This window comes from Centrocercus urophasianus, unplaced genomic scaffold, assembly GCF_019232065.1.
Source record: "Centrocercus urophasianus isolate 14NV4802_14NV808 unplaced genomic scaffold, USGS_Curo_1.0 seq_13, whole genome shotgun sequence".
NCBI lineage: Eukaryota > Metazoa > Chordata > Aves > Galliformes > Phasianidae > Centrocercus > Centrocercus urophasianus.
In genome coordinates this window covers 50,033,882-50,061,189 of record NW_024884475.1, presented here as the reverse complement: position 1 = coordinate 50,061,189, position 27,308 = coordinate 50,033,882, and the positions used below count along the sequence as shown (strand labels likewise).

Sequence of the window (27,308 nt, the reverse complement as noted above, 5' to 3'; positions counted from 1 at the left end):
TGGAGGCTGTGCTGCTCATCCCGCAGGGCTTGGCCCGACGTGAGCGGGGTTAATGGGAGGCAACGTCCTGCGCTGCGGGAAAGCCGGGATGCGGAGACATCGGCACTTCTGCGCTGACGGGAGGAGGACCCTGCGACCAAGGCGCAAACAACTCTTCATTAATGTGAAACTTGGCACCGCCCAGCTCTTACCCCTAACAGCGGTACCGACAGCCAAGCAAAACGCTGCGTTCTCAAGGCCGAAGGCTGGCTTCTCCTATTAAAGCACGAGGAGCTGCTCAATCCCGCAGCACGCCGAGGACCGTCTCTCGCGGTGCTCCGCTCGCTGACCCTCCACCCACACAGCGGCCCGGCAGCCCATCACCCGTTCGCAATTAACGCGCGGCTGTAGCTTTAAAGCGGGTGGAAGAGACCGGTGCCAGGTCCGGCCCCGCCGTACAGCCCTCGCCGCTCAGCCCGCCATGGGGATCCGCGCGATCTTCGTCTTCGTCGTCCTCCTCGCCGTCGCCTCTGCCCGCCGCAAGCTGTTGCTTTTCCTCCTCGACGGTTTCCGCTTCGATTACATCGACGATGCGGAGCTGGAGTCCCTGCCGGGCTTTCGGGACATCATCGGCATGGGAGTGAAGGTGGACTACATGACCCCCGACTTCCCTAGCCTCTCCTACCCCAACTACTACACGCTGATGACGGGTGAGTGATTTGCTGCCGCGATGCTCCGCGCAGAGGCAGAGGGTGTCTCGCCTATCTTTCCGTATACAGCACTTGTGAGTGCCCCGTCGTGCTGCTAGCCGGGAGCCTGAAGGTACGCAGCTTAGTGCTGCTGCTGTAGGTGAGAGGATAACCAGAGCGGTCCCGAGCCGGGAACGCTGCTCAGAGAGGGTTTTACAGCGATGCAGGGCTCCTCGCCTTGCCTGCTGCGCTCTAAACGCAGAAATAAGCAGAAAGCAGCGAGCACGGGGCTGCTCAGCCAGCTTTCAGTCAATAAAAAGGCATGTGTAGTGACGCGGGGGCAGGTGGATACAGAGGCACTAGGAAGATGCAGGGTGCAGCTGCACCATCCCTATTGGATAAAGGCACCCTGGAGCCAAAATCTAAGTACATAAAGAGCCAGAAAAGTTTTTCTGGAGTTTCAGATCAGATCCTTTCTCTGTGGTGATTTGACAAACAGGGCCTTTCAGCTATCTGGGAACAGTGAGGAAGTCCAATTCCTCCTGGGTTGGTGGCATCTTCTGCTGCCTGCAGAACAATGCACAGCCCAGCAGTCTGTATGCTGCTTGCTGGGAGGGCAAAGAGATGCCATTGTAAGACAGGACCTGACATCAGTGGTGCCCAGCTTGTTTTGAAACCGCTTAACTCTCTCCTCCCCATCTTGAGAGGAATGCCTATCAGTGCTCATTTCAACTATGAATTAAAAAAAAAAAAAAAAAAAAAAAAAAAAAAAGTTGAAAACTGTTAATTTAAGTCTGCCACTCCACTGTGGAGCATTTCATTTAGGTGTATGCATTACACTTCTTATTTGTGAAAAGCCTGTGGATGAAGTCACTAAGGGAAACAGGGAGCAGCTGCTTTCTCTCCTTACCACAATTTGTCATCACACCGGTTAAGTGCATGTGTGCAGAGTGAAGTCCATCATCAACCCTTTGAACGGTTTAGTACTCACAAAGGCGTTTTGTTTTAGGCAATGAAGCATGCCTACCAGACTTGTCATGTTCTAGGGTACCAGTTTCTAGTATGAAGTCATGAGATAGAGCTCTGTCTCACACACTGTCTGAAGTCTCCTGACCTTCATGACATGGCTCTCCATGCAAATAGAAATAACCTGCAAACAGTAATTAACATTTGTGGTGCATGAGCCACAGCACTGTTAAACAGTCAGCAAGAAATGAGGACTGGATTTAGGTGACAAACAAGCCCAGAGGAAGATCTGAGACTGTTCCTGAGCACTCGGAGTGTAGGTGTATGTTTCATAGAATCATAGAATCTTTTGAGTTGGAAGGGACCTCTAAAGGCCATCTGGTCAACCCCCTGCACTGAACAGGGACACCTACAGCTCCATTAGGAGCTCAGAGCCCCTCCAGCCTGACCTTGGCTGTCTCCAGGGATGGGCCATTCACTACTTCTCTGGGCAACCTGTGCCAGTGCCTCACCACCCTTAGTGTAAAACACTTCTTCCTTATATCCAATCCAAATCTCCCCTCTTTTAGTGTGAAACCATTTCCCCGTGTCCTGTCACAGCAGACCCTGCTAAAGAGCCTGTCCCCTTCCTTCTTAGAAACCCCCTTTAGATACTAAAAGGCTACTCTCAACTCCCCAGAGCCTTCTCTTCTCTGTGCTGCACAGCCCCAGCCCTCTCAGCCCATCTTCATAGGGAGTTGCTCCATCCCTTGGATTATTTCTGTGGCCCTCCTCTGGATGTGCTCCAACACATCCACAACTCTCCTGTATGAGAACCCCCCTGTCTGGACACATTACTTCAGGTGAGGTCTCACAGCGCAGAGCAAAGGGGCAGGATCACCTCCCTGACCTGCTGGCTTCTGTTGATGCAGCCCAGGACACAGTTGGCTTTCTGGGCTGTGAGGACACATTGCTGGCTGATGTCAAGGTGCTGTCCACCCATACCCTTTTTATCAGGTTTAGGAGATGCTGAGACAGAAGGTAGACGTAGTGCTGCTGGTGGGGGTGAAGCTGTATGCTGTCCAGGCATGTTCAATTTGATCTCACATCTGACACTGCAATTTGTGGGGGTGCCTGTAACTGACTTTTCTTCCCTTAGAAACTGGCACATGCAGGACTTAAAGGTTACTAGTTTGTTCTCAGAAATCAGGGACTACAAGGTCAGTCTAATCTGTATGTCTTGCCTGAGCTGCTGTATCACGAGCAACCTTCAAGTTGCTGTATCTTAGCATTTCTAAGAGCACTTTCATAATCCGTAGGCTTATATTCAGTAAATCAGCTTGAGAAACATCTGCACATTCACAGCCCTATTTGCTCCTTACATCCCACCTCTCACTCTGAGCACTCTGTCCCTTCTTTCCCTGTGCATTCACTAGCCTGTGAGGAACCACATCCACACAGGCATGCTCGCAGCCCTACTCTGGGCTCACTGTGAGCCTAGGCATGAGATACTGCAGCTGAGATGTGTTTCCTCCTTTCTCCTTCCATTCTCATGAGCAAGGTCTCTCCTTTCTGTGCTTTGCCCTTCACCAAGTGTCTGTGTGAGCTTTATGCATCTGGAGTGGGGTGGTTCAAACCAGAGAAGCATTTAGGTTGGAAAAGACCTTCAGGATTACCAAGACTAACCATCAGTCTACTAAGGGAGAGTTCTCTGAGCTTTAGCAAAAGATGGTCTAACCAAAAACTGATGATGAAGAGGCATGGATCTAAAAAGCACTAACAAGCAACAAGAAACACACCCCGTTTTGCTGGCAATACTTACTAGCTGCAGTGGGAGAAAGAGCACAGGCTCTTTCAGAGCTTAGGTAATGCAGTACACAGAGTCTTGGTGAAAGAACTGTTAAATGTTGAGAAGTGTGGAGCGGAGATGACTTTCTATGATCATGCCACACTGCATGACAGTGATGGGAAAGCTAATTGAAAACCTATGGTGGTGAAATGGAGGATTATGAGTTGCTAAAACTGATGCATTCAGGCAATGATGGGGTAGGATGACAACCACCAGGCTGAAATGTGACCAGGCCAGAGGTTTGGGCTGTTAAGTGCAATAAGCCATAGAGCCCTGCCAGAGGTGGGACTGCTCATTATATAGAGAGAGTAAAGAGAAGAAAATCTTTACTGCTAATCCTCAAATTTGAGTCATCCAAAGACAATACTATTCCATGTTGATCCTCCTCATACTGAATTAGTTCTTCCCCTAATTCTTCTGCTGCTAATCTACATCCTACCTGATGTCCTAATTTACCATTCTCCATATCTGATATTGCAGCTTGATAGGTTTTTTCTTTTTTCTTTTTTTTTTTCTACTATCACAGAGTTCTGTGATTGCAGACAAGAAATTAGCACAGGCAGGAAGGCATTCTGGCAACAGAAATATCCTTGTTGTGGGCAAATACCCTTTGAATCAGTGACCAAAGCTGTGAATAAAAATACTGTAGAAAAAATGATGCCTTAGAGCAAGAAGTTTTCAAGGCAAATTTTATACAAGTGACAAAAGCTCTCTAGATACTTGATCCCCTTCTACAAATTTAATGGCACCCTGAAATTGTGTAAACTACAATCTTTGACTTTACAAATCTGCTATCACTGAGTAAGCTGGAAGACAGTTGTTGTGCTCACATGGCCTGCAATCCACGTATATGCAAATATACTCACTGGGGAGAAGCGGGGTCATGTTAGTGATGGAACGCATCACTTAAATGGTGAAATAGGCAAAAAATATCACTGATGCTGTGTTGGAAGGAGCTCTGTGGGACTAGAAGTGGGTTTGGCCACAGAGGGAAGAAGGAATGCAGATTTGCCCATCCAAAAGACTCACTTAGTCACACCCTGTGTTGTTTTGTTTTGCAAAGAAAGGAGTTAAGATTACAAGCCACCTCAGGATCTTATCCTATGGAAAGTGCTTAGTGCTTCCCTTTCTCTGTCTTGGCATGGTTCTGCTGGGAAGTTTCCTGCCAAAGTAAATGGAAAATCTGAGGTCTCCATTCACAATAGGAGTCTTATGGGGAGCTGTGCATGCCCTTTCTCAGGAGAAAAGTTGCTTACATTGCAGAGTTTTAGAGGCAGACACAGGCAGTTGGTCCTGCTGGGACACCCCAGCTCTGCAGTCTCTCTGGCATGGCTGAGGCCAGGCCTGCACCATCTGCAGCTGGTGTAAACATCAGCACTGTGCCTGAGCTGGAGACAGGGACAGGATTCATTTTCTGAGATCCCAACAACAAATGCAAGCCTTTCTGGTGGCTGTGAGGGGCTGTGGGCCTCTTGGCCTCTATGGGCAGCATAGTGGAGAGAGATCCTGATGGTGGAAATGGGTGCATGGAGAGCAGTGGATGAGCAGCTTCCATGCCTCTCTTCTGAGATGTTTGTTCTTGCAAGGAGGCTGCAAGACCCCATGGATCATGTGAGATAGAGGAGGAGGTGGAGCAGAGGGCATTTCAGGTCTTCTGAATCCCATATTGATGTCCGTGGTCTTTACACAGCTGTTCCACTGCTGCCATAGCTCAATGTACTCCCATTTTCTTGCCAGTACAGCCAATCATGTTGTACACTGTGCTGCTGGTGTGCCATGCAGAACTGCTCACCCTCACATGCATATTTGTCCTGTGGTGGTCTCCTGGTTTACAGCATGGCACTGCAGGCCTAACATCCATGCAGTACCTGCAGGGAGCCCTGTCTGGTGCCTTCTCCAGGCAGTGCAAGTCATGGCTGTCCAGCACAGATGGAGGATAGGGATTGCCATGCTTAATTATTAACTGACACTACTGGGAGTGTGCCCTTTAAGTTCTGTCAGCAGGGAATGTGGCCAACACCAGCAAAATGTGAACACAGCCACTACCCCACCACAGCACTCTCTGGGAGCTGAGAAAGTATGTTTCACTTTGGAACCTGCTCTTTCTCTCGCTTTCAAACTGCAGAGCTACATACACTGGTGTAGTGGTTAGTACTGCAGTACTCAAATGACCTGGCTCTCATTTTTGCTGGTGAAGGTTTCAGTGGATGTCTTGTTTCTGCTGTCAGTTTAAACAGAACCTGAGCTCCAGCTTCGTCCCAGAAAGCACGAGAACATCTTCTGATCATCACCTAAGCAAGCTCTTACACAAGCCAAAGATAAGAGAATTTTGAAGAGCCTAGTTTTTATGTTTTTGGGTTTTTTTCCTTTTTTTTTTTTTTTTTTTTTTTTTTCTTTTGAGCTTGCTACATTAAAATATATCCCTCTCTAATGGTGCAGCCAGCAGCTCTGCACAGTGCTGTGCTCCAATCCACAAACAGCTTAAATCTGAGGCTGCTGAGGCACAGGAGTTGCAGATCAATTAATCTCCTCCAGAAATAAATAAATAAATGCTGCACATAGCAAATTTTTGCGTCTTTTGGTGTGAACTTCTTGTACGTCAAGTTCTGGGTTGATATAGGCTACAGTGTTTCAGCTTTGGATCAGTATGTTCCTGAAGGCCATAAAAAATGGAGAGGCATTGCCAACAGGCTCTTCTGGGAGCATAAATAGTCTGCTCACATCCTGCATGAACTGTTTTTGCTTGGGGACTTGCAGGTGGTAGGGCAGTTTTATCAGGCTAAGGGTTCCCACTGACTTCTCGTGGACTAATCACTCATCTCTGGATTAGTGTGATTCCAGGGTTAGGCAGCAATCAATGATATGAGACATCATGCAATTCTACAGACTAGCACGGTAGCTTGGGAGATCTCTTCTACTCCACCGTAGAAATTTACAGGACTTGTGCACAGTGTTTTCGTGGAGGAACTCAATTCCTTTTCCTGGCTCTCTTCCAGAAGGATACAGCAGTTATAGTCCTAGGAACTGTATGTTTTTTCTTTTTCTCTGTTAATTGAGGAGGGGTTGTTCTTTTACTGCAACTGCAGTGACTTTAACTCATGACATCTGTCCACTGTGTTTTAGTTTTGCCCTGTTTCTTCTTCTGAAACTCTAAAGTTAATATTTGAATACAGAGGAAAGTAGCAGTAATGGAATCAATAATAAACTCAGCATGCTATGGTGACCACTAACAACACGTTACTATTTTGACAATTGTTAAAAAGAGGGATCACCAGAGTTCATTTTCTCAGGCTGGGGGAAATAAATTACAGCAAAGGATGCAAAAAACCTTGGGCTGCACATGTGGTTCAAAATAAATTTGAGAAATGACCTTAATTCCATGTATAAGTGTCTTCAGAATAGAAATCCTAGCTGTTGCAAGGCTTTTTAATCTAGTGAGTGAGGCATGAAAGTGCCATGGCTAAAGATTAACACCGGGCAAAAATCAAATTAGAGAGCAGGCATGCTTTTTGAATGGCATTTCTTGATGATGAACATTGGGATGAACAATGCAAGGAAGAGATTGATTAGTTGGCTACTGATGTCTTCCAAGGAAATTTGAGGTCTGCCTGGGACACCATCTCCAGGCAAGCAGAATGTCTCTGCGTAGTGTTACATGGTCCTGTCTGCTCATCTGGTGCTCCCTCTTGGCCCTGTAAGTCTGTAAACTTGAAAAATATTTATATCATCCCTTAAAATAAGATTAGTTTGAATCTTTCCATGCTTTATATTGTGTGTGTATTGCAATTATTTGTTGCTGTAGAGGTTCTCCAGGAGCACAACTAGCAGCATATAGGAGTACTTTGGAGTCTGGCATGCACTGCAGATGCTTCTGAAGCAGCAACTGAATCACATTTCTCTTAAAACACTGAAAATTGCTGCCTTACAATATTGTAAGTATTTTTTTGTGTAAAAAGAGCTGGAGTCTATAGAAGAATTAACTCATCTAATGTGGTGTTCAGGATACTGTCCTCTGTATTGCTGCACACACATAATGAAACTTTGCAACAACGCTACAAAGAACAATCTCTGCTCTGTTCCTTAAAGAGGTGAGCCAACTGACAGTAGACCTCAAATCCTATAGGGAGCTGACATCAGTAGCAGCTGGAGCGCGTTGTTTTTCTATGAAAGCTGTACTGTGCATCAAACAGATGCGTGACCTCCCAGCTTCAGCCCAACCTGCAGGTTTCTGGGGCTGGCAGCAGTTGCTGGCTCTGCAGGTTGATATATGGCTGGGAGTATGTGGGCTTCAAGAGACGAGGCTGTCCTCTAAGTAGAAACTTTCATTTTTGAGGCACTACAGAGGCTTCCTACTGGTGTTTTTTTTAGATTTACAGTGAAGTAAGTTCTTGGCAGCCTGAGGAGGACAGATTACTTCCCCTCCAGTCCACCAGTTTTCCTAAATTAAGCCTGTTTGTTTTAATATGGTGTATAATAGAAAGGAGAAGCCTGTTTGTTTTAATGTGGTATACAATAGGAAGGAGATTTTCAAGATCCATTTCAAGGTCATGTGTACACTAAATATACAGAGTCCTCTGCTTTTTTAAAACAAGCATACTGAGGTTATTTCAGTTCTGCTCACCACGCTTGTTCTCACGGTAATCAATGTCTGTAATCTGGATCCTTGAAATGCCATGAGTCACCAGGTAATGATGGTGGTGCCTCACAGATACGTTAGTTGTTGCTTTTTAAGATGAGGAAATCATTATCTTTCAGTACAACTTAATCTCTAACGTTTCTTTTTCCATTTTTATTAGCTCACTTGTAGATTAACCCTTACTGCACTGTATCTTCTCTTCTGGCAGTGATAAGGCAGCTTTCAACCAATAAGTACCAGTGTCTTGTAATATAAAGTTGCCCAAGTACTCCCAGTGTGCAGTAAGAGGGCTTAAAAATATCTAATGCAATGAGTGCTGTCCGAGAGTTAAGAACAAAGCATGTTCATGTTTTTAAAAACCACAACAGTACCAGCAAACAGTAATGGAAATTAAAGTAGTATGTAAAGGTTTTAGCCTGTTTCTGACTTGTATGAGGAAAACCAATGTGGACCATGGATTATTTCACAGAGGAGAGAGGGACCCTTCAAACAAATAGGCTGGAAGGGCCCCACCTTGGTTGCACATCTGGACCTTCTGTGGGTCTGTGGCTTGCAGCTAAGGTATGTGCAAGGAGTAGGGGGCCTCTTGGCTGGTTCTGGTGACAAAAAGAGCCCCAAGGAAGCGAGTGCTTGGTTTAGTGGGACAGCATGGAGGATGGAGAGGGCCGCTTGTGCCGGCTGTGTCCTGCCCGATTCCCTCTCTCCTTGCCAATGTGCAGCTTTTAGGCCACTTGAAGGATGGCAGCTTTGCTCTTTATTATTTTTTCCTGTATTCTGAGAACTGTTACTCTGTTGTCTTAAGTACCGGCACTGAGCAATGCACGCACTAGATGAAGCAGAGAACAAATGTGAGTTTCCTGAAATTCCTTCTAGAATTCTAGATCACACTTCTATCCTTTCCTGTTACGCACTGCGGTACTGAGGCTGCATGTGGGCAGATGTCTTAAAACAGTCTCGGACCTGGCAGATGTTGTATGCAGAGAAGCCAGAGCTCAGCCCAACACATGGCACCTCTGTGGCTGCTGCTACAGTGAGTTGTTTGAGCTGGGAGAGTCCCTTCTGACCACAGGTCCTTAAAAGTTGGCAGATTCCAGCTGACCTAGCTACACATTCTTTCCATACCATTTATCCTTCCAGAGGCATCTTTTCAGCTGACTTGCTGAGTGAGCAGGTGGTAATGGGTGTGTTGCTGGTGGCATCTTTCTGCTGGAGAATGTAGGTCTGACGGTGCTCTTTTTATTCTCCCTCCCCAAAGGTCGCCACTGTGAGGTTCATCAGATGATTGGAAACTACATGTGGGACCAGAAGATGAATGTTTCTTTCGATATTGGTGTGAATAAAGAAAGCCTCCTACCTCTCTGGTGGAATGGATCGGAGCCTTTGTGGGTCACAATGATGAAAGAAAAAAAGAATGTTTTCATGTACTACTGGCCAGGTTAGTATGTCAAAAATTAATACCAGTTTTCCTAAATTAAGCCTGTTTGTTTTAATATGGTGTATAATAGGAAGGAGAAGCCTGTTTGTTTTAATGTGGTATATAATAGGAAGGAGATTTTCAAGATCCATTTCAAGGTCATGTGTGCACTAAATATACAGAGTCTTTATGGATGTATCTTTAAGCACTCTGTACTCCATAGGGTGGCTTTTTCATGCACTACATCTCTGGAACAAGAATACTTTACTAATCACTTATGGAAATGAATTCTCTTTTCTAAGCCATAGGCAGATTGCAGATTTCCTATGGCTTAGAAGAGAAAACGACTCAGGTGTTACAAGGAAGTAATATTCCATCAAAGATTATCCATTGCAGAGCATCTGCTTCATCCCCAGCTGCTCCTGCCTTCAGTCCACCTGTATCCCTGCTGTGCAGAGCAATGCCATAGACCATATCACTGATCCAAGCTAAACAGTAACCATCCTTTCCCAATGTTTATTTGTTTTTAACCTGAAACTTAGTAGCTGAGAGCTGAAGGCTATCAACTTGTATTACGAAAGTAGCAAAATCCCCAGTGGAAAGCAAAGCGTTTATTGGTGAGCAGGAGTGAGCACCATTCTCATCTTCCTCATCACTAGCTCTCCTGAGATCAGTTTCTCCAAGCATGAGCCACCAATTTGGAGGGATTTGGCCTTTGTATTCCTGGTTTGTTGGGTACTGGACTATTGAAATCACTAAGGCTCCCAGCCAGCCCATCTCTGCCATCTCAGTGTACTCTCTCCAGGAGAAAGGAACAGTTTTAGGAATGGGAAGGAGGAGCAAACCAAGGTGAAAGAGGTTGAAAAGCTAGCCAGGGAGAAAAGCTCTGAGAGTGGCAAGATTGGCTTGTGTTCTCAAAGGATTGGAATGGCAGAATAGATAGAACATGAATATCCAACCTCTTGGCCTGCCTGGGCCACACTGAGCAAAGAGGAATTGTCTTGGGCTGAACATACAGTTGCTCCAAAAGTAATACCTCCTATTTATTTCTGTAGAAACTGCAACCAATACAAAGAGCACAGTAACACTATTTGGTAAAGGAAACTCCCAAAACACTCTTTTTCAACAAAACCACCATCAGCTGTGCATTTTCACCAGTGATGAACAAGAGCCTGTTTGCTGTGCTCACAGCAATCTTCACCAGTGGAGTGAAGATTGTGAACTACTATCACTGTTGCCACTGCTGAAACGCTCCACTCACTACCTCACTGTGCTCGCACCCACTGTTTGGTCTCCAAAAGCATTGAGAAAGTATCAATGAATGTTTTTTTTCCGTGTGGAGGAATTCAATGACACCCTTTAGCTTTGTAGGCACTTCCATGCCAGGCACCATTTTGTCAGAGTGCCCATCTGCTGCCATCTGTCATATGACAGCAACATGTAACAGAATATTGGTGTGAATGTTCAACCTCTACTGCCATACCACCACCATTTGCCTCATACATCATAAGCTAATGTAATAAAACAGGATGCATTACTTTCAGAGCAACCCTCATAAAACATACAATATCATTACTATTGAAGTAGCAAAACATTTTGTTTTTAATTTTTAAACATTAAAAAAATTTAAACATTAAAAAAAAATAATTTTTAATTAAAATTTATTTTAATTTTTAATTAATTAAAATTATTTAATTAATTAAAATTTTAAATTTTTACTTTTTAAACATTAAAAAAAGCGAGGAATAAAATCAGTAGGACGTATGACCTTGTTGCTGTGAAACTAACACGTCAGGTGGGCTTGATGGTGGCAGCAGCAATTCCTAGTGAGATCTCAAGGTGTTTGTCTGAGATTTTTGATGAAGTTCTATTTCTCCTCTGCTTCATCCTTGACAATTTTTCATAAATGTGCATACTGCCAAGGGCGATGACATGAGTAAGGTGTGGTTGTGAAGTGAAGGATATTTCTCTCGGGTAAGAGAGGGCTTATGAAAGTCTGGTGAAGAGACATGATCAGATTTTTGAGTTGAACATCTGATTGCAAGTCTATACATTCTATTTGAAAGTTCTCAGGTCATCTATTTATATCAACTGAAAATGATGTCACAAACATAAACTGATCACTTTTTTGGCAATCCTGAAACCTGTTCTCAAACTCCTTTATTGGAACAAAAAGCCTGGTGGTGCATGTTCTTTGCTGTTTGTTAGCAGGAACAGCAGGGTAGTGCCAAGTTCATCGCACTTTGTTCTGCAAGACACTATTTTCTCTCTAGCTAGCAGTCATTGAAGACAATGACCCAAACAAGAGTGACTGAATGTAATAGAGATGTGTTGTAAATGCCAGAGAGCTAATTCCCAGGGTCAACTTACTTCACTACCATTTCCTCATCAGTTCCAAATTTGGAACCCGAAATCTGCTGCTTCATATCTTTCCCTCTCTTGCACTGGTGTGCATATTCAGTGTTTAGACAAAGAAAATCTAAACCCCAAAACAAGGGGACACCAAGCAATGGGTTGTTGAATGTGAACATTCATTTAATCATATCCACATCTGAGCGTAAACACAGCCAAGTGGGCAGAATTAATTTGGGCCATCCTAGACCTAGAAGCAGAGGATCCAAAACTCCACTGCACTGAGTGTCCCAGTGCTGCTTGTGCCAAAAGCTCTTGTGGTAAGCATTTGGCTTGTAGAGATGTTTTTTATTAATGGCAACAACAGTCTTGCTTCATAGATGAGCATCGTGTCTTTATCAGGCATCATCTGCTCTTCAAGGCACTCCTGGGGAAAAAGTTGTGTATCCTCTGAATGTTTGATGACTCAGAAAAACACAATAGCTAACACCATATTGAGGTTCATTTTTCAGCATTGTGTGCTTCAGCTGAAGTGCAGTGACATCTTTTCTAAATGCTGAAATGAGAGAAAGGGAAAAATAAACTCCAAATCCAACCTTTTGTCATTTGAGCACAACATTTTCCAGACCATGGAGCTAGTCTGGAAAGTTGTCAAAACTTTCTGTTATGACATGAAGTGTCCAACTGTTAAATTAATGTTTAGAAACACAATTTAAAATTGGCAGAGGCTCAAGTCTCAATGTCAGATAGAGCATATGTATCATTGCGAAAGAATTCTTTATTACTGCTCCAGAAGTTGAAGTTTTGAAATAAAGGTTTAATTTCCTTTACAAAACTATGCAGAAAGATATTTAATGTTAGATCTCAGCACATTCAACTCATCTATTTGTACTTGAACCAAGAAAAGTTTAACATTCCCTTTGGCTGGCTCCAAATGCTTTCAAATATCCTTTCCCATTATATTTAAATGAAAAAATTTACCACCTGTCCTAGCCTCTACCAAGATACAATGTAATTACTAGAGGGTCTTCAGAGGCCAGTACTTTGGAATTTTAACAAGCCTGAACACCACAAATCCAATTTTAAGTTCTGTTTAGTTCTGTACGCAGGCAAAAAATCCACAGCAAACCTAACCACAAAACCCTAAACAAACAAACGAAATAGAACACTGTCAATGAACTCCACGCTTTTTGTCCACTTGTTCTTTCTCATTTACCACTGAAGAGGCCAAAACTTACCTCTAATTTTTGCTGCTTCTGTAAGCTCATATGTCATGTTCATCCCTTGACAATCCAGAAATAGAAAGATATCAGAGCAAATAAAATCGTCCAGGTTCCCAAGAAGTTGATGCTGTCAGTTAAAATTATTATGTGAGTAATTCTGGAGAACAATATCTGAGAAAATTATAATCTAGCGTCAGTATCTGAAGAGGAAAAGTCAACCTATGAGCAACCATCCATCTAATCTAGAATTCTAAGCATCAGTTCTCAAGTTAGCCATGACTGCCTTGTGTTTCCAAACATGTCCTTACTAGAAGAATGGCTTTGGATTCAGTCTTTTCCAAGATTTCCCTTCTGCCAGAGAGGAAACTGGTTGTGAAGTTCCAGTTCAGTCCTGAAATGCTAGCAAAACCAAAGAGGATTACTGCATTGCCTCTAGTATACGAGGTGTCTAAAAGCTTGTGTTTTGCTGCTGGCAGCACCTAGGACATCATGCAGAAGAATGCATTTGAGAAACTAGATTTTACACCTCTGATTGTAAGAATTTCTTTGGCTCTAATCCCATCCAGGTAGATGTCATATGAGGCGTGCAACCATATTAGTTACATGGGCCTGCTGATAGGTACGTGCTTAGCCAGAACTGAAGACGTGAAAGACTGGAATGACTGCTGTAGCAGAAGGAACTGGACTAGAGTTAGATCCTTTAGAAATCTGTCTCCCAGCATTTTAGCATGTAAACTGGATGTCCCTTCAAACTTGCTGGCTGTTTTGGTAGCATTCAAAAGCATCAGGTTCCTAAAAGTAGGCTGTCCAGTCACCGAAGGCCTGTTTTTAACGAGTCGTTGCCTAAACAGGAGAGACGTAGTATGGGCAGCCTAAGCTGAACAAAGCCAAAAGGTGTGGTATTTCATCTGTTGCAATACTACATCCCTTGCAATTGCCTGTTGTGACTCGCTCTGCAATACCAGGTCTCTTGGTCAACTTATTTTGCAAGATGTTTTCTTTTCCCTGTATCCCAGTATTGCATCTCAGCAATATGAGCTTCTGCAGGCTGAGGTACATGACACAGACAATTTCTCTTTGCTGAATGTTCCAGTGATCAAAACACTGTGAAATGTCTCGGAGAAGAGCTCTGCAATTTGCCCTAGTGCTCTCTCTAGACTTACACCTCCTTAATTCCTCCCAGCCAATGTACCGGCTTCTGACAGTCCTTAAGCCTCTCTTTCATCCCAAAGGAATGGCATAGTGACCTAAATGTAGGCAGATTCAGTGTACCACTTAGAGTTGCCTTTTTGACCCGATGGTATTGCTGTATACAAAGTACATTTTTCAAAAGATCTATTTTTTCTCTTGTGCCCCAGTAACCTACCAGTAAATACATAGCTCTGATGGGAGCACTCTGGGGTTCTCTAAACATATTTTGCATGAATCCAGTGTTTCTGAAAGCTCTGTTCTTTTAAATATTAATGTTATTCATCAGCACAGGAACCAGAGAGCAAAAGGGCAGAAAACCACAGAAACAAGTTTTTGTGTGTTCAGGGCTGTGTTCTCCTGTAGGATTTGTTGCCACAAATTTCTGGACTGTATTTTGCAAGGAAGGCTGCAAGTTACCAAGAGAGTTAATTGGTTTATACTGTTTCAACAAGATCTCCTGGGAAACAGATTTAATAGGGAGTGCCAAAATCACATAATAAAATACGTTTTATAGAGGATATTATGATGTAAGATGCAGTGTGTCTAAGTGGAAAATATTTGCCAACCTTCGAGGGAACGTCATCTAAATCTACTGCGTTAGAAGTCTGGAAATGAGGATATGTGGCCAGAGCAGTTAAGATGGAAACAAGCGAGTGATTTAGGTGGAATTGATGGGCCATGAGGGCACCAGAGTTTTGTGTCCTTGGAACGTCATGCTTTCCCTTTAAAGAGGGAAATAAAATGATCCAATGTTCCATTTGCTGCAAGCACTCATCCAGCAAAGCTCTCTCCCCTTTTCCATTCCCAACCGCAAAGTTTCCAGCATGGAAGGTGTAAGGTAAGTAATGTCACAGGGAATTTACTGTGAATAACAGTCTGTGGGGTCTGAAACGAAGGTGAAACTGCAGAACATGTCACATTTTTCATTCATAGGTTGTGAGGTTGAAATCCTTGGAGTCAGACCAAGTTATTGCCGCGAATACTTCAGTGTCCCATCAGACCAAAACTTTGCGGATGCTATCAGCGATGCTCTCGAGGCTCTCCGGTACGTCATTAAAGTTCTGCAGAAGTTCTTTCCTTTCCTAAAAGTGAATATTTGGGTTTACTATGAGCTCTAGGGCAATTTTCAGGATTAGCTTCCACATAGGAAGATGAGATTCAAGAGTAGATTATAATACTGTCATAGAAACATGACCGTACACAGGAACAGAGAGTTACAGTAAGGTCAGAGGGAAACACATGTTCCTTTTTATTGTGAGTAGGTTACAACACAGAGGAGACAACCTGACATTGTTCCAAACAACTTCAGTATCAGGCTGTGAGAATCTCTCCTCTGACCTGCAGTAGTAGACTTTGAAATGCAAAGATTTAGAGAGCGCTCTTAAGACATTCAGCTCTGGTCCCTTGTTTACAAGAACAGTGTTTTGGCTCCTTCTGCATTTTAAAACATCTGAGGCACAATTCTTTTGGATTAGGCATTGATTCTGTGTAAATATGAGTGCTATGATAAGGCATCTCTCAGCTGGCTCTTAGGAAAGCAGCATGTTCCCCACCCAGCATTCGAGTTGCACCATCTCTTATCCAAAGGTTAGCAAGGAAGAATACCTTGTAAAATTACATGCGTTGAGACTACACCACTATGTGGGTAGCCTAAGCCTTACCTTTGCTTCCTCATTTAAAATCTTGTTGGTTCCATCCCCTACACAACTGAATCTGAAAAGTCTAGTATGTGGATGTTGAGGGTTACTTGCCCTTGACAGAAAGGCTCCAAAATGATGAGAGAGCTGCTGGGGATATGGCTTCCAGCTGCATGCAGGGTCCTGATGCAAAGGTGCTTGCAAATTAATGCCATTTACACCAGAAGGCTTATAGGGAAGCTGTCTCAGAACATGTGAAAATCCACTGAAAATGTTTCAATAGCTATTTCACCTGGAGTCACAAGGTTATTTGGTGCAGCTGGCAGTGAGAAAAGCAGGGATACGCAAGTGTGGGCAGGGCAGCTTGCAAGAGGTGAGAGCCAGCCATTTCAGAAAGAGGACAAATCTATGTTACCGTGTTGTCTGCGGCAAGCTTCCCATAGGGCCCAAATCCTACAGATCCTGCAGGAGCTGAGGGTGGTTTGGTCTCTGAACTGTTTCTGTTTGCGCATTATCCCCTCTAGAATTTCTACCTGGGTTCCTTTCTCTTTCCCTAAAGCCTCCCTTATGTCTCTTCTCCATCTAGAACTTCAGGGCTGTTTCCATGAAGGTTGTGTGGTGCCTACAAAGGGTGTTAATAAAATAAAGCCCTTCTTGGTACAATTATAGATGCTGTTCAGCTTTCCTTAGCAAGTTTTCCATATCAATTTCTTTTGAAATTTACTGATGATAGGAGAATACAGCACTAACATACATTGAAGCTGTGGGTATGGTTCAACATGCATCACTAGAGCACTGAGCCCTCATTGAGAAATCTCACCATGATCTAAAAAAGACCTTTTGTTTTATTCAGTCAAGATTTTTCTTGGTTTTTGTCTAGATCAAATGGTCTTTTAGCTGCAAATGAGAAGCCAAAGCAGTTTCAGCAGTGAAATAACAGGCACTGCTGCAGAAGAAAACCGTTTAAAGAAATTCAGGGAGGGCATATCCAGCACAGAAGTCACAGGGTTACATTTTAGAAATTAATTTGTGCCTAAGATAGATGGAAAGTAACACTTAAAATGAAATGGAGTGTGGAGAGGACTGCTTCTTCTGAATGGTTTTAAAACCACGTAGGATGACTGACAGAGATGTTCCCACCAAGGCAGAGACATTCAGCTGCCTACAGGACGGCTCTTCTGCAAACTCACAAATGTAAATGATAGCTCCTAATTTCATTCATTCAGTCCTTCACCTCCATTTTTTGTCTTCTGTCTAACTCTTCACCCCAGACTACCAGCATGTCTTTAATAAGAGAACCCAGACCTGTTAGATCATCACACAAAATCCTCTTGTAAGGATCCTGATCTGGATCAGGGCATATATTGTGGATGGCACAACCTCTCACATATTAAGTACTATAGAAAAAGACTGTGCTTGAACTTCGTGAACACAAATTTGTGATTTTATCCACAGAGCTGCTCTCAGCAAGCTTTGCAGTGAACTGTAGAGTGATCATGAAAATGTAATTAAGCACTAATGTATGTGCTACTAATTGGGCTGAGGGGCATTCAGTGCAAAAATGTGTAACCAACCAACCTTGTGCAACCCTGAGATCACCCTGGTTTTCTTCCAGTCATTGATCAGATTCCTGAACAAAAACTCCAGCTAAAATCTCACCCCAAATTGCACTACGTGAGTTTCTGTAGGGTCATGGAAGAGCCTGTCCTTTGTTGACGTAAGTGGTTTGGAAGACCTCACACAGGAGAAAGCCAGAAGAATCAAACTGTAATTAAAGCATATTTTACTTGTAGTTCCCACAGTCCTTGACACTGAGCACAGAAGTCAGTATTTTTTCAGTCTGTCATTAAGTGACAAGCTGCCTTTCTAATCTGAAGACATAGCAGAGGGCTCCAGTGCTCTAAGTGCTGGTGAGGAGAACTACGTTGACTCTACTAAGAGATGAAGGCTCCCAGACCACCCCCACATGCATCATCCTCTCATCTTCCCTCCAACTTCCAGCAATGGCAGCGCTGAAATGGCAGCTGTGTACTACGAGCGCATCGACGTGGAAGGCCACCACTATGGACCCTGGTCCGAGCAGCGGAAGAGTGCTTTGAAAGAGGTGGACAAAGCCATGAGCAACATGATCACACAGATGAAGGTCAGTGGCATTGGAAATCCGAGTTCTGGAGGCATTTTGCTTCTCTTTGTGCTGTGATCTGTTGCTCTGTAGTAATGACAGTACCAGCATCTGCTGTTCACCATGCGTGTGGCCCAGAATCACCTGTGCCTCTTCCCAAAGTGTATGTAATGTTGCCATTCCAACAGGAGTTGTTAGAGAAACCTTTTCAAAGCTGGTAATTAATTGAGACCATAACACAGCCTTCAAAAAGCTTTAAGAACTGCTCTTTGTGGCACTGTGAAGAGCCTGTTTAATGCCTGTTAATTGGGCGTATTGGCAGTAAACTTTTATTTCCTTCAAAGGAGAGGCTCTTGATACCATGTGGAAGGTAAGACACCATTCCCCTGATTCATATTGTTGTAGATGGTGATATAATCCTCCTTACCCCCATAGCCCCAGGAGGCCATGCAACCAACCTACGTGTGGCTGTTTATAACTCATGTTGCTGGCTGGAACTTATAGTGGGTGAGTGAATCAGAACAGCTCATTTTGTAAGGTTTATGAAACCTGACCATTAACTTTAATGGTAGTTTTTATGGTACCACTCAGAACTCTGTACATGAAGCTTTGCTTAAAAATGTTATCCAAATTATTTTGTGGTGAGAAAAGGAAGGTAACAAGCTTTTGGGTAAATGTCAATTCTATGGATACTTCTGGTCTCTTTTCATGGTGCTAAGTACACATCAGAGTTCTCTATGCGTTTCTGCAGAGAGAGGAATATATTTTTCCATTTTCACAAAATCATAAACTTGTAACACCAAGTGACTGTTCTAGGAGAGGAAGTGGGAAAGACCTTTGGTGGTACTGTGGCAGCCATTTTGATCCGTAGACAATGAATAGCTGGTTAAAATCCCATTTAAGACTAATGTATTCAACCATTTCTGGGGGCTGGGATGTAGAATCTGGCTATTTGGTGGGGGGTTGAGAGTATTTTAGCTAATCTCTTTCTGGTGCCAACCCCTTAGGCTCTCTCAGAGCAGCACGCGAGAGCAGACAGCCACTGATAGTGGTGGTGGCCAAGTTCACTGCAGGCAGGATATTTTCGGCCATGCTACTTCTGATGGACTTCCACTAAAATCAAAGCAGGTCAAATGGGATTTAAAATATACCAGTGAGCACAGACAGTATGAAGCCTGGCCATAATAGTTGTTGTGCACTCACTTCACAGAACAAGGGCCTTCAGCATGACGTCAATGTCCTCCTGTTCTCTGATCATGGGATGACAGACATCTCTTGGACAGACAAAGTGATCGAACTGAAAAACTACATCAATATGAGTGACACAATACAAATGAAGGACCGAGGTCCTGTTGTGAGCCTTTGGCCGGTTCCAGAGAAGCACACGGAGGTATGTGAAGCTTGTTGGTGCTGGTCTTTTTGATTTCATGTTTCCTTGATTCTTACGACACTTGTTTCTTTAGTATGAATGTAACATCCAAATTCCGTCCTCAGGGATGTGGCTCTTCTCCACGGCCACTTTGATCCTGTGACTTTACGCTCTTGTAACAAAGATTTCCACAGGGAATTCACACCAGACAAATTAAAAGCATAATGTTCCACTATTATTTGGTACAGGCATGAGTTTTCAAAGCCCACCTCTATTTGCTTCTGATAAATAACTAGAAGATTTTTTTCAAAATTTTGTATATATTAACCAATTTACTGATTCAGTAGCTGGGATTAGCAAAAAATCTGGAAGAGATCAGGCATCTTTATTCCAGTAAATACCCTTAGAGATTGAGGAATCAGCTCATATAGAGCAGAATTACCAAAAAAAAGAGCCCATTTTTACAATATTCTACAATATTCTCTTTGAAGAGTTTTGATGAATAAGCATGTTGGGTGAAATCCATCATTAAAACTCAAGGCTAGAACTACAGGATGTTGAGAGACAAATTAAAACAATACAGAAAGAAATATGGAAACCACTTAAAAAGAATGAAAATGCTGCATCTGTAACTAATTCATTTGTGAGTTATAGCTGAACCAGAATCCAGAGCTTGACAAGTCATTATTGTTGTCCTCAGAATGTAGACAAATGGATGTGCAAGCAGGGAATCCTCACTCCGATTGAGAAATGTTGCTTTCTATAATATATTTTAGCAAATTCCAGTGCACTGTCAGTCATGCAATTTATTGAAGAGAACATCTGCCAATTTTTTGCACCCAAAGAGGCTCTCCAGGATTTGTATAGCTGGGATATTGTGAACATTTAAATTAGTGCCAGGATTGACGGTTTTCTTAGAGGCATGTGTGAGTCCATTGGTCCAAGTTCCTGCAGGGGATTACAGCACTGATAAAGTCCTCCTCTGTCTTAACTTAGCAATCTCTGGTTTTGTAGGCAAGACCTTCAAACAAGGGCAAGTGTAGGTTGCAACTTCATAGAGACACAGGGTTTCATCCAACAAAGCTAGTTAAGCACATGCTTCTCTCTCATTAAATAGCCTAATATCCCCATCAAGTGTAAAATACAGTGCTTCACACCATGTTTTTTTCTTCTTCCTTCATTTCTTTTTAGGACTTCTGACTGGAGTGCTGCCACTTCACACAAAATTAAGTTGATTTTCAGTTTCCCGAGAGTCAGATTCCGTGATTTTGATTCACTTTAAAGAATCGTGCTCAGGAATTAGATTGTATCATAACCTAGAGGTATTACAGTTAAGAGTTATGCCACTCTGAATCACCAGAAGTCCTGGTGAGTTAACAGGAGCACTCTCTAGTCTAAGCCATGGTGGGAAGGTTGGGCTGAGGCCCAGCTTCCCAACTACTTATAGGGTGAGGAGTTTCAGCCTTGGGTGCATGTCTGAAGCACCCTGGTCAGACAGTGCAAATCTCCTGTGTGTGTATAAAAGCGTCACCTACGCAGGGCAGATTTCACTAAAAGAGAATATTCCTTTTTCTCATCTGTACTGAGTCCACATTGAGCCTTCAAGCATTTCTCTTCACCGTTTAGCTTATGGTTTCCCTTGATGGTTTGGTTTTATTAATCTGTCTCTAGGTTTATGTACTCACATGCTTACATCTGTGAGTGCATGTACTGTAAGTACGCATAATGACCTGGTTTTCTATGTGTTTATGATCCAAGTCTTCAGAACCTCAAAAAACCTATATGGATATTTTCCATAGCCATCACCTTTGAGCTTGAAAAGTTTCAGTTTGAATGCCCTGATGACTAAGGGGGGGATTAGCCATTTAAAAAAATTAGGTGTTCTTATGGACCTATAGGTGTGCATATGCTCTTTATAGCCATGTGATGTGCTAACATTTGTTTTCTTTTCAGATATATCAAAAATTGAAAGCTGTAGAACACATGAATGTTTACAACATACAGGATATTCCAGAGAGGTTTTTCTATAAAAAAGGAAAATTTGTGTCTCCTCTAACTCTTGTGGCTGAGGAGGGATGGTTCATAGTAGAGGTAAGGTATTGAAGCAAAATTGGTAGATATCAATGTGAAAAGGTGCCATACATGAACACAGTGAGAAGAACATATCAGGGGAGATTCAGGTTGAAATTTAGGAAAAACAGCTTCTTCAAAAGAGTGGTCAGGTGCTGGAGCAGGCTGCCAAGGGGGTGGTGGAATTACTGTCACTGGAGCTGCTCAAGAAAAGTTTAGATATTATACTAAGGGACATGCTTTAGTGGGAAGCATGGTGATAGGTGGACACCACTGGTGATAGGTGGACAGGTGGACTGGATGATCTTGGAAGTTTTTTCCAACCTTGGCAATTCTACGATTCAATGATCATTTTTTTGCTGGACATTGAGTCGAAGTATTACATCATTTAGTTATGCTGACAGCAATGCTTACATCAAATATTGCTGTGAGCATAAGAAAGCCTAAGGGCATGACAGCTATGCTGAAGCTAGACAAAGTTAAATCATTAAGATAGGTCCTTAAAATAGACTTTCCAGTTCTCCATAATTTGCCATTATAGTTTTGTTGATTTACTCTTCTTCTTTCTGCCAGTTCATCTGCCAGTTCTGCTCTGGCCAGATGTGAAAAGACTGTTCCCATTATATAAGATCTTGAGATCTTACTACGCTTCCTTCAGCTCTATTTCCACTACCTTTTCTTCCACCAGCCTCTCTGCTCACCAGATTCTGTCCTAAAAATGCCTCATTTCTCCCAAGCCCCCTGGCCACAAGAAGGGTCAGACGTGGGTTATCTAGAGATATCTAGAGATATCTAGTGTGCACACGGCAATTCTGAGAGCTTGTTAAGCAGATAATCTATTAGATTTGTACATAAAGAAATTTACATACCAACATATAACTATACATTCGTAATAATAATAATAACAATAAGTTTGTATTTGTATTGCTAACAAATTCTGCTGCTGTTTCCCAGAGCAGGGACAAGTTGCCCTTTTGGGAGAATGGCACAGGGAAGAGGGAGGCCTGGCAGAACGGCTGGCACGGCTATGACAATGAGCTGATGGAGATGAGGGGCATCTTCCTCGCGTATGGGCCAGGTACCATGCCATCATCCCCAGCCCTGACAGGGACATGGCTGGGGCTGCTTCAGCTGGGCATTCTGCTGAGCAAATGGATAGTGAATGAAAACATCCAAAACAAAAGTTTTTGCCAAGTTATACTGTAAATTATATAGATTGTAATTATCAGATATAACAATGGAAATCATAATACATATTACATTTAGCACCCCAGCCCCTTGGCTAAGCCCCAGGAAGGGCAGAAGAGCCCTTGCCCCCACATTTCAGCAGTGGAGCCCGCAGCTGCACCCGCTGATGCCTCTCTCTACCGCTCTTCCTGCAGATTTCAGATCCAACTACCGCGCGCCTCCCATCAGATCTGTGGATGTTTACAACGTCATGTGCAGCCTGGCAGGAGTGCAGCCACAGCCAAACAATGGCTCCTGGTCCAGGGTGGAGTGCATGCTGAAGAACACGGCTGTCCGCGTGCCACTCTGCACACGGAGCGGCTGTGTGCTGGCACTGACTCTGCTCTTGCTCTTCTGGTTGCTGTGATCCCCAAACAATGTCGGTCAGTGTTGCCAGCAACTTGATTCTTCTTTTTTTTTTTTTTCTTTCTTCTTCCTCTCCCTCTCCCCCCTGCAAGAATTTCTTCATTTGAATAATAGCTGCCTTACTAGCGTGCTGCCCTCACCCATCTGCTGTGCTGCACCAGGCGTGAATCTGACCACACTGGCTTTTACACCAGTTTTAATGCAAAGCCAATTTGTGTGCTGCTCTAACCACAGCCAGAAAAACTGGTGCTGCTGCTCTGAATTTACAACACTGGTGACAGGAGCAGGATTCAGGCCAGCTACCAGCCACATTTTCTGGTGGGTGCATATGGATACCCCTGGACATCAGACACATCTTACCCAGCAAGTTTAACAGAGAAGCTGACCCTGGCTGCTGGCAGTGGGAAGCTCAGGCATATAGAGACAGACCTCGATGAATTAACCTGAACTCTTTAAGTTTGTCCTTTACCCCAGCAGACCTCCACCTTCTCCTCACAGTGCCAGAGTGCCAGCCAGGCCCAGTCTAAACAGACCAAAGGGCCATGCTCTTTGCTGAGTGACTTGAGTGCCAACAGAGTTGGATCAGGATGAGAGCAGTGAGAGCATCCTACCTCTCCTAGTCTTTCCTCCTTCACTTTCCCTTAAAGTGAGCCCTGGCACTGCATGCCCTTAGGACAGGGTTTGCATCGGGGAGTGCAGCTGGAGAGGGGGATGCAGAGGGAGAAGAGTGATGGAAATCCTTCACATCAAAAAGAGGAAGAACTTGTAATGGTACCTGGACACCTAGCACTCAGGACAAATCACAGTGAGGAAGCCTGCCATTTAGCAGCCTTTCTGTTTTCCTTGGTGAAGATGATATCCACCTGCTTACACGTTTTGTTTTGTTTTGTTTTTTCTTTAACCCAATTGTGTTTCTGAAGATTTTTGACGCCTCCTGCTTTTCTACCAGCTCCTGCTCTCTGCCATTAAAGCACTGTGGTAGGTTGCAAACTCCCCTGATTTTTTTTTTAGAGGTGGTGTTCTGCAGCAGGGAGAGAGGTTTACACGTATGCATTTCTTTCCACCTCTCCCTCTGTTAATCCTAGCTACTATGCCTACTTGGATTACCAAGCCCAAAGAAAGTTGTAACAGTCAAGTTACATACAGCAGGAGAGCATGGAGCTGCTCTGAGGCAGTGCACCTGAAGGGCAAGTCAAAGATGATGTAATCCTGAAAACATCAACACAGCAGGTGCAGTAAATCCCTTGAAAAAACAATTTGCCCTATTCTTTCACTCCAGTGCAGCCATGGATCTTCCCTGGGGCAGTGCTCAGTACAGGGCTGATAATGAATCCAGCAGCACAGCTCTGTGAGCTCAGAAGATTAAAGCCACCAAATTGTTAAACTGCCCAATTGTCACAGCCCTCGGTGTTAAACATGGGATGAATACATACCACGATGGGTCAGGAGAGGTGGTCTTTTGCATCATTAAATGTCTGCTGTGAAATTAGCCACTCTAGAACAGAGCTGACAGGATCTGATCCTGCAAAGTGTCCTTTCCTCTTTGGGAGGCCGTGGTCTTCTGCAACGCCCTCAGAGGAGCTCAGCGCTTCTCTGAAATACCTCTGAACCAAGAGCTTTCAGTGAAAAACTGCCTTTAGAAGGATTTAGATCCCTCCTTGTGCAAAATAAACCTCTAAGGCTTGTTATTCACATGGATCCAGAGTCAAGCACCGTTCTGGTACAGTGAGTTTAAGGGTGAATGATTACACTATGAAAAAAAAAAGCACAACAAAGTAAACTTGACAAAAGACTTCTGTAATAGCTATGAAGATTTATGTAATGTGTTTTTTAAAGCTCAAGTGAACCATCAAATCAATTGGAAAAAAAAAGGGAGAAAATCAGTCTTTGTTATTAGACTGTTGAGTATAAAAGGCAATTTAGTGCTTTCTAAGCATTTGCAGTAGCTGTAATACAAGCATCCAGTGTTCAGAGTTCCCTGTTGCTCTTTAATGAACCAGGCTCAATGAATTCACTGGAGCACATTTTTAAAGCGAGAAAATTACCAGCGTACAGAAGGTAACCAAACGACAAAATGGGAAAGTTGTGCTGCAAAACCAACAGGATACACACAGCGCATGCGGGTCCCTTCAGTCTGCAGTTTTAACTCTTGCTACAAAAATAATCCAGTATCCTCTTATGGAAAAAAAATCCAGAAAGTGTACAGCTGTATTCTGATACGCCTCAAAATATACTTGATCTGTAACAGGGAGACTGGGTGGCAGACCTACAAGAAGCTCATTAGCTTCAGGAGTACTACAGTTGGTTACATTGGAGAAGTGTGGCTTTCTTCCTCTGAAATTTTGTACCTCTGAATCAGTTCACATTCCCATTCAGTGTCTTCAGCCTGTTTTTCTGTACACTATGCAACTGAGGTGGGTGTATTTCTGAATGATGTTTTCGTACGACAACTGATTGTGAATGCGTGAATAATTCTGAGAATGCTGTTATAAAAATACGCATCTTTTTGTAAATACTGTAAGATTTTTGAAAAAAAAAGAAGCATCCGTAACACCTCGCCGTTCTTGTTTGATTGCTGCATCAGTGTGTGATAAGCAGTGTTTGAAGCATTTGCTGATTAATCATCAGAAAGATGAATGATAACATTGTTGAGAAATGGCAAAGTTGCCAGCATTTGAATTAGGGACATTAAATACATCTCATGAGCTATTGTAGCTTGTATGTTCAGTCCTTTTCTCCAGACACATTTCAGTATTTAACCTTTGGAACAGGAACCTTTGGTGCGTTTTTTTCCACCGTTTCTTGTGTCAGTTTGCCTGCATTAATAGCACCGAGAGCTTTCACATCTTCCACACGCCGCTGCTGCATGTCCTCAGGCCTGCTTGGGGTGCACAGCCCCTCCTCCATCGCTGGGACACGAGCCACCTTTTCACCCTGTATTTGCACAGCACCCAGCTCACAGGGACCTGCTGAGTGCCTGCCCTGAGCTTTGGATCAGCGTCACTGTCTGTGCAGCTGGGCCTCACTAGGCAAAGCCGACTCGGTCTTTCAGCTGGCTGATGCTGGCTAGGCAGATTGCTTTAAGTTGCACTGATAACTCCTCTAATTCATGTTAGAACTCAAAAATACAAGCATTTCAGAATTAAAGTTGACTACACTCCTTAATTCTCAAGCTTTGTACATATCTGCACAACCGAAAAGCCTTTTGCATGGCTGCTGCTGGTGTCCTGGCTGCTGGGGAAGCTTTGCCAGCTAAGCTTGCAGAAGAGCACCTGTGTGCAGGCAGAAGAAACATACCCACGTTGATCATAAATAACATCAGTTAGCGCTGTTCAGCAGCTTGAGGAGAAGAAAAGGAGGTCCAGAGATGGCGAGGGGAAACGGGGAGCTCCCTGTTCGCTGCTTTTATTGCTTTGTCTTTCCGTTTCTGTACGAGCAGCCAGGAACGCCGAGGATCCGAACGCCGCAGGCTCGGGAACGGGAGCGCACCTCCTCGGCCGCCATTACCGGGCTCGGAGCGCCCCCTGCCGGTACGAAGGGCCCGGCCCCGGGCTCCCTCCTCTCGTCGCGGTGCCCGAGCCCAGCCCGGGGATCAGATTGCTCGGAGTCAATCCCTCACGTGTCCGTACACCAAGTGGGAAAAAGAAATGCGAGACCCACCACCGGGAAGATATTCAACGGCCGAGATGTGGGAAGCTTCCCAGCAAAACACGGATTGCTTCTTGCAGGCGCTGCTGGATACAGCCTGCATGGGCTCAGCAGTTAATCACTGGTTCAGAGAAACACAACGCAGTCATAAAGGCTGAATTTTAAATGCTCCCTTCTCCAGCTTGGACAGTGACAAATGAAGGACTGTGGAAAAGCAGGTGTGGCTCTTGAGGAAGTCCTTTTAATTGCCTTGAGGAAGGCAATTAAAACTGGGAAAGCAGCTGGTAAGTGTGCAGATGTGACAGCTACAGCTTAAAAAATTAATACAAAGGAGGAAGATGGATGAACGAACGGTGTAGAAGCTGAGGGACCATGCCATGGCAGATAAGGTGCCTGGCTGTGTGGGACGGTGCAGGGGTCAGCCCAAGAAAGCTGTGACAGCCTGGGGCTGTCCTCGTCCTCAAGGTCTGCCCTTGGGCGGGCTTGGAGCAAAGCCCCTGATGAAAGACCCCACAGCCCACAGGAGGTGCTGCCCCATGAGCCCCGCAGCATCCCCCAGTGTGACAGCTAGAGCTGATGGCAAGGACAGCT

General features: G+C 43.9%; 1 protein-coding gene across 1 annotated transcript; it reads left to right on the top strand.

Moving 5' to 3' along the window:
- Positions 1-25,783, top strand: ENPP6 (ectonucleotide pyrophosphatase/phosphodiesterase 6). Its single transcript, XM_042811448.1, has 8 exons — positions 1-689; positions 9,354-9,533; positions 15,212-15,323; positions 17,917-18,058; positions 19,248-19,427; positions 21,360-21,497; positions 22,431-22,554; positions 22,859-25,783. The coding sequence occupies exons 1-8, from the start codon at positions 461-463 to the stop codon at positions 23,068-23,070; spliced, it is 1,317 nt and encodes a 438-aa protein (XP_042667382.1). The 5' UTR covers positions 1-460; the 3' UTR covers positions 23,071-25,783.
- Positions 25,784-27,308: the final 1,525 nt, after the last annotated feature.

Excerpts from the sequence above, each read along its gene's own strand:
- ENPP6 (XM_042811448.1), top strand. The coding sequence starts at position 461 with ATGGGGATCCGCGCGATCTTCGTCTTCGTCGTCCTCCTCGCCGTCGCC. Across the intron at positions 15,324-17,916 it reads GATGCTCTCGAGGCTCTCCG|CAATGGCAGCGCTGAAATGG; the intron begins GTACGTCATTAA and ends TCCAACTTCCAG. Across the intron at positions 19,428-21,359 it reads TTCCAGAGAAGCACACGGAG|ATATATCAAAAATTGAAAGC; the intron begins GTATGTGAAGCT and ends TTTTCTTTTCAG.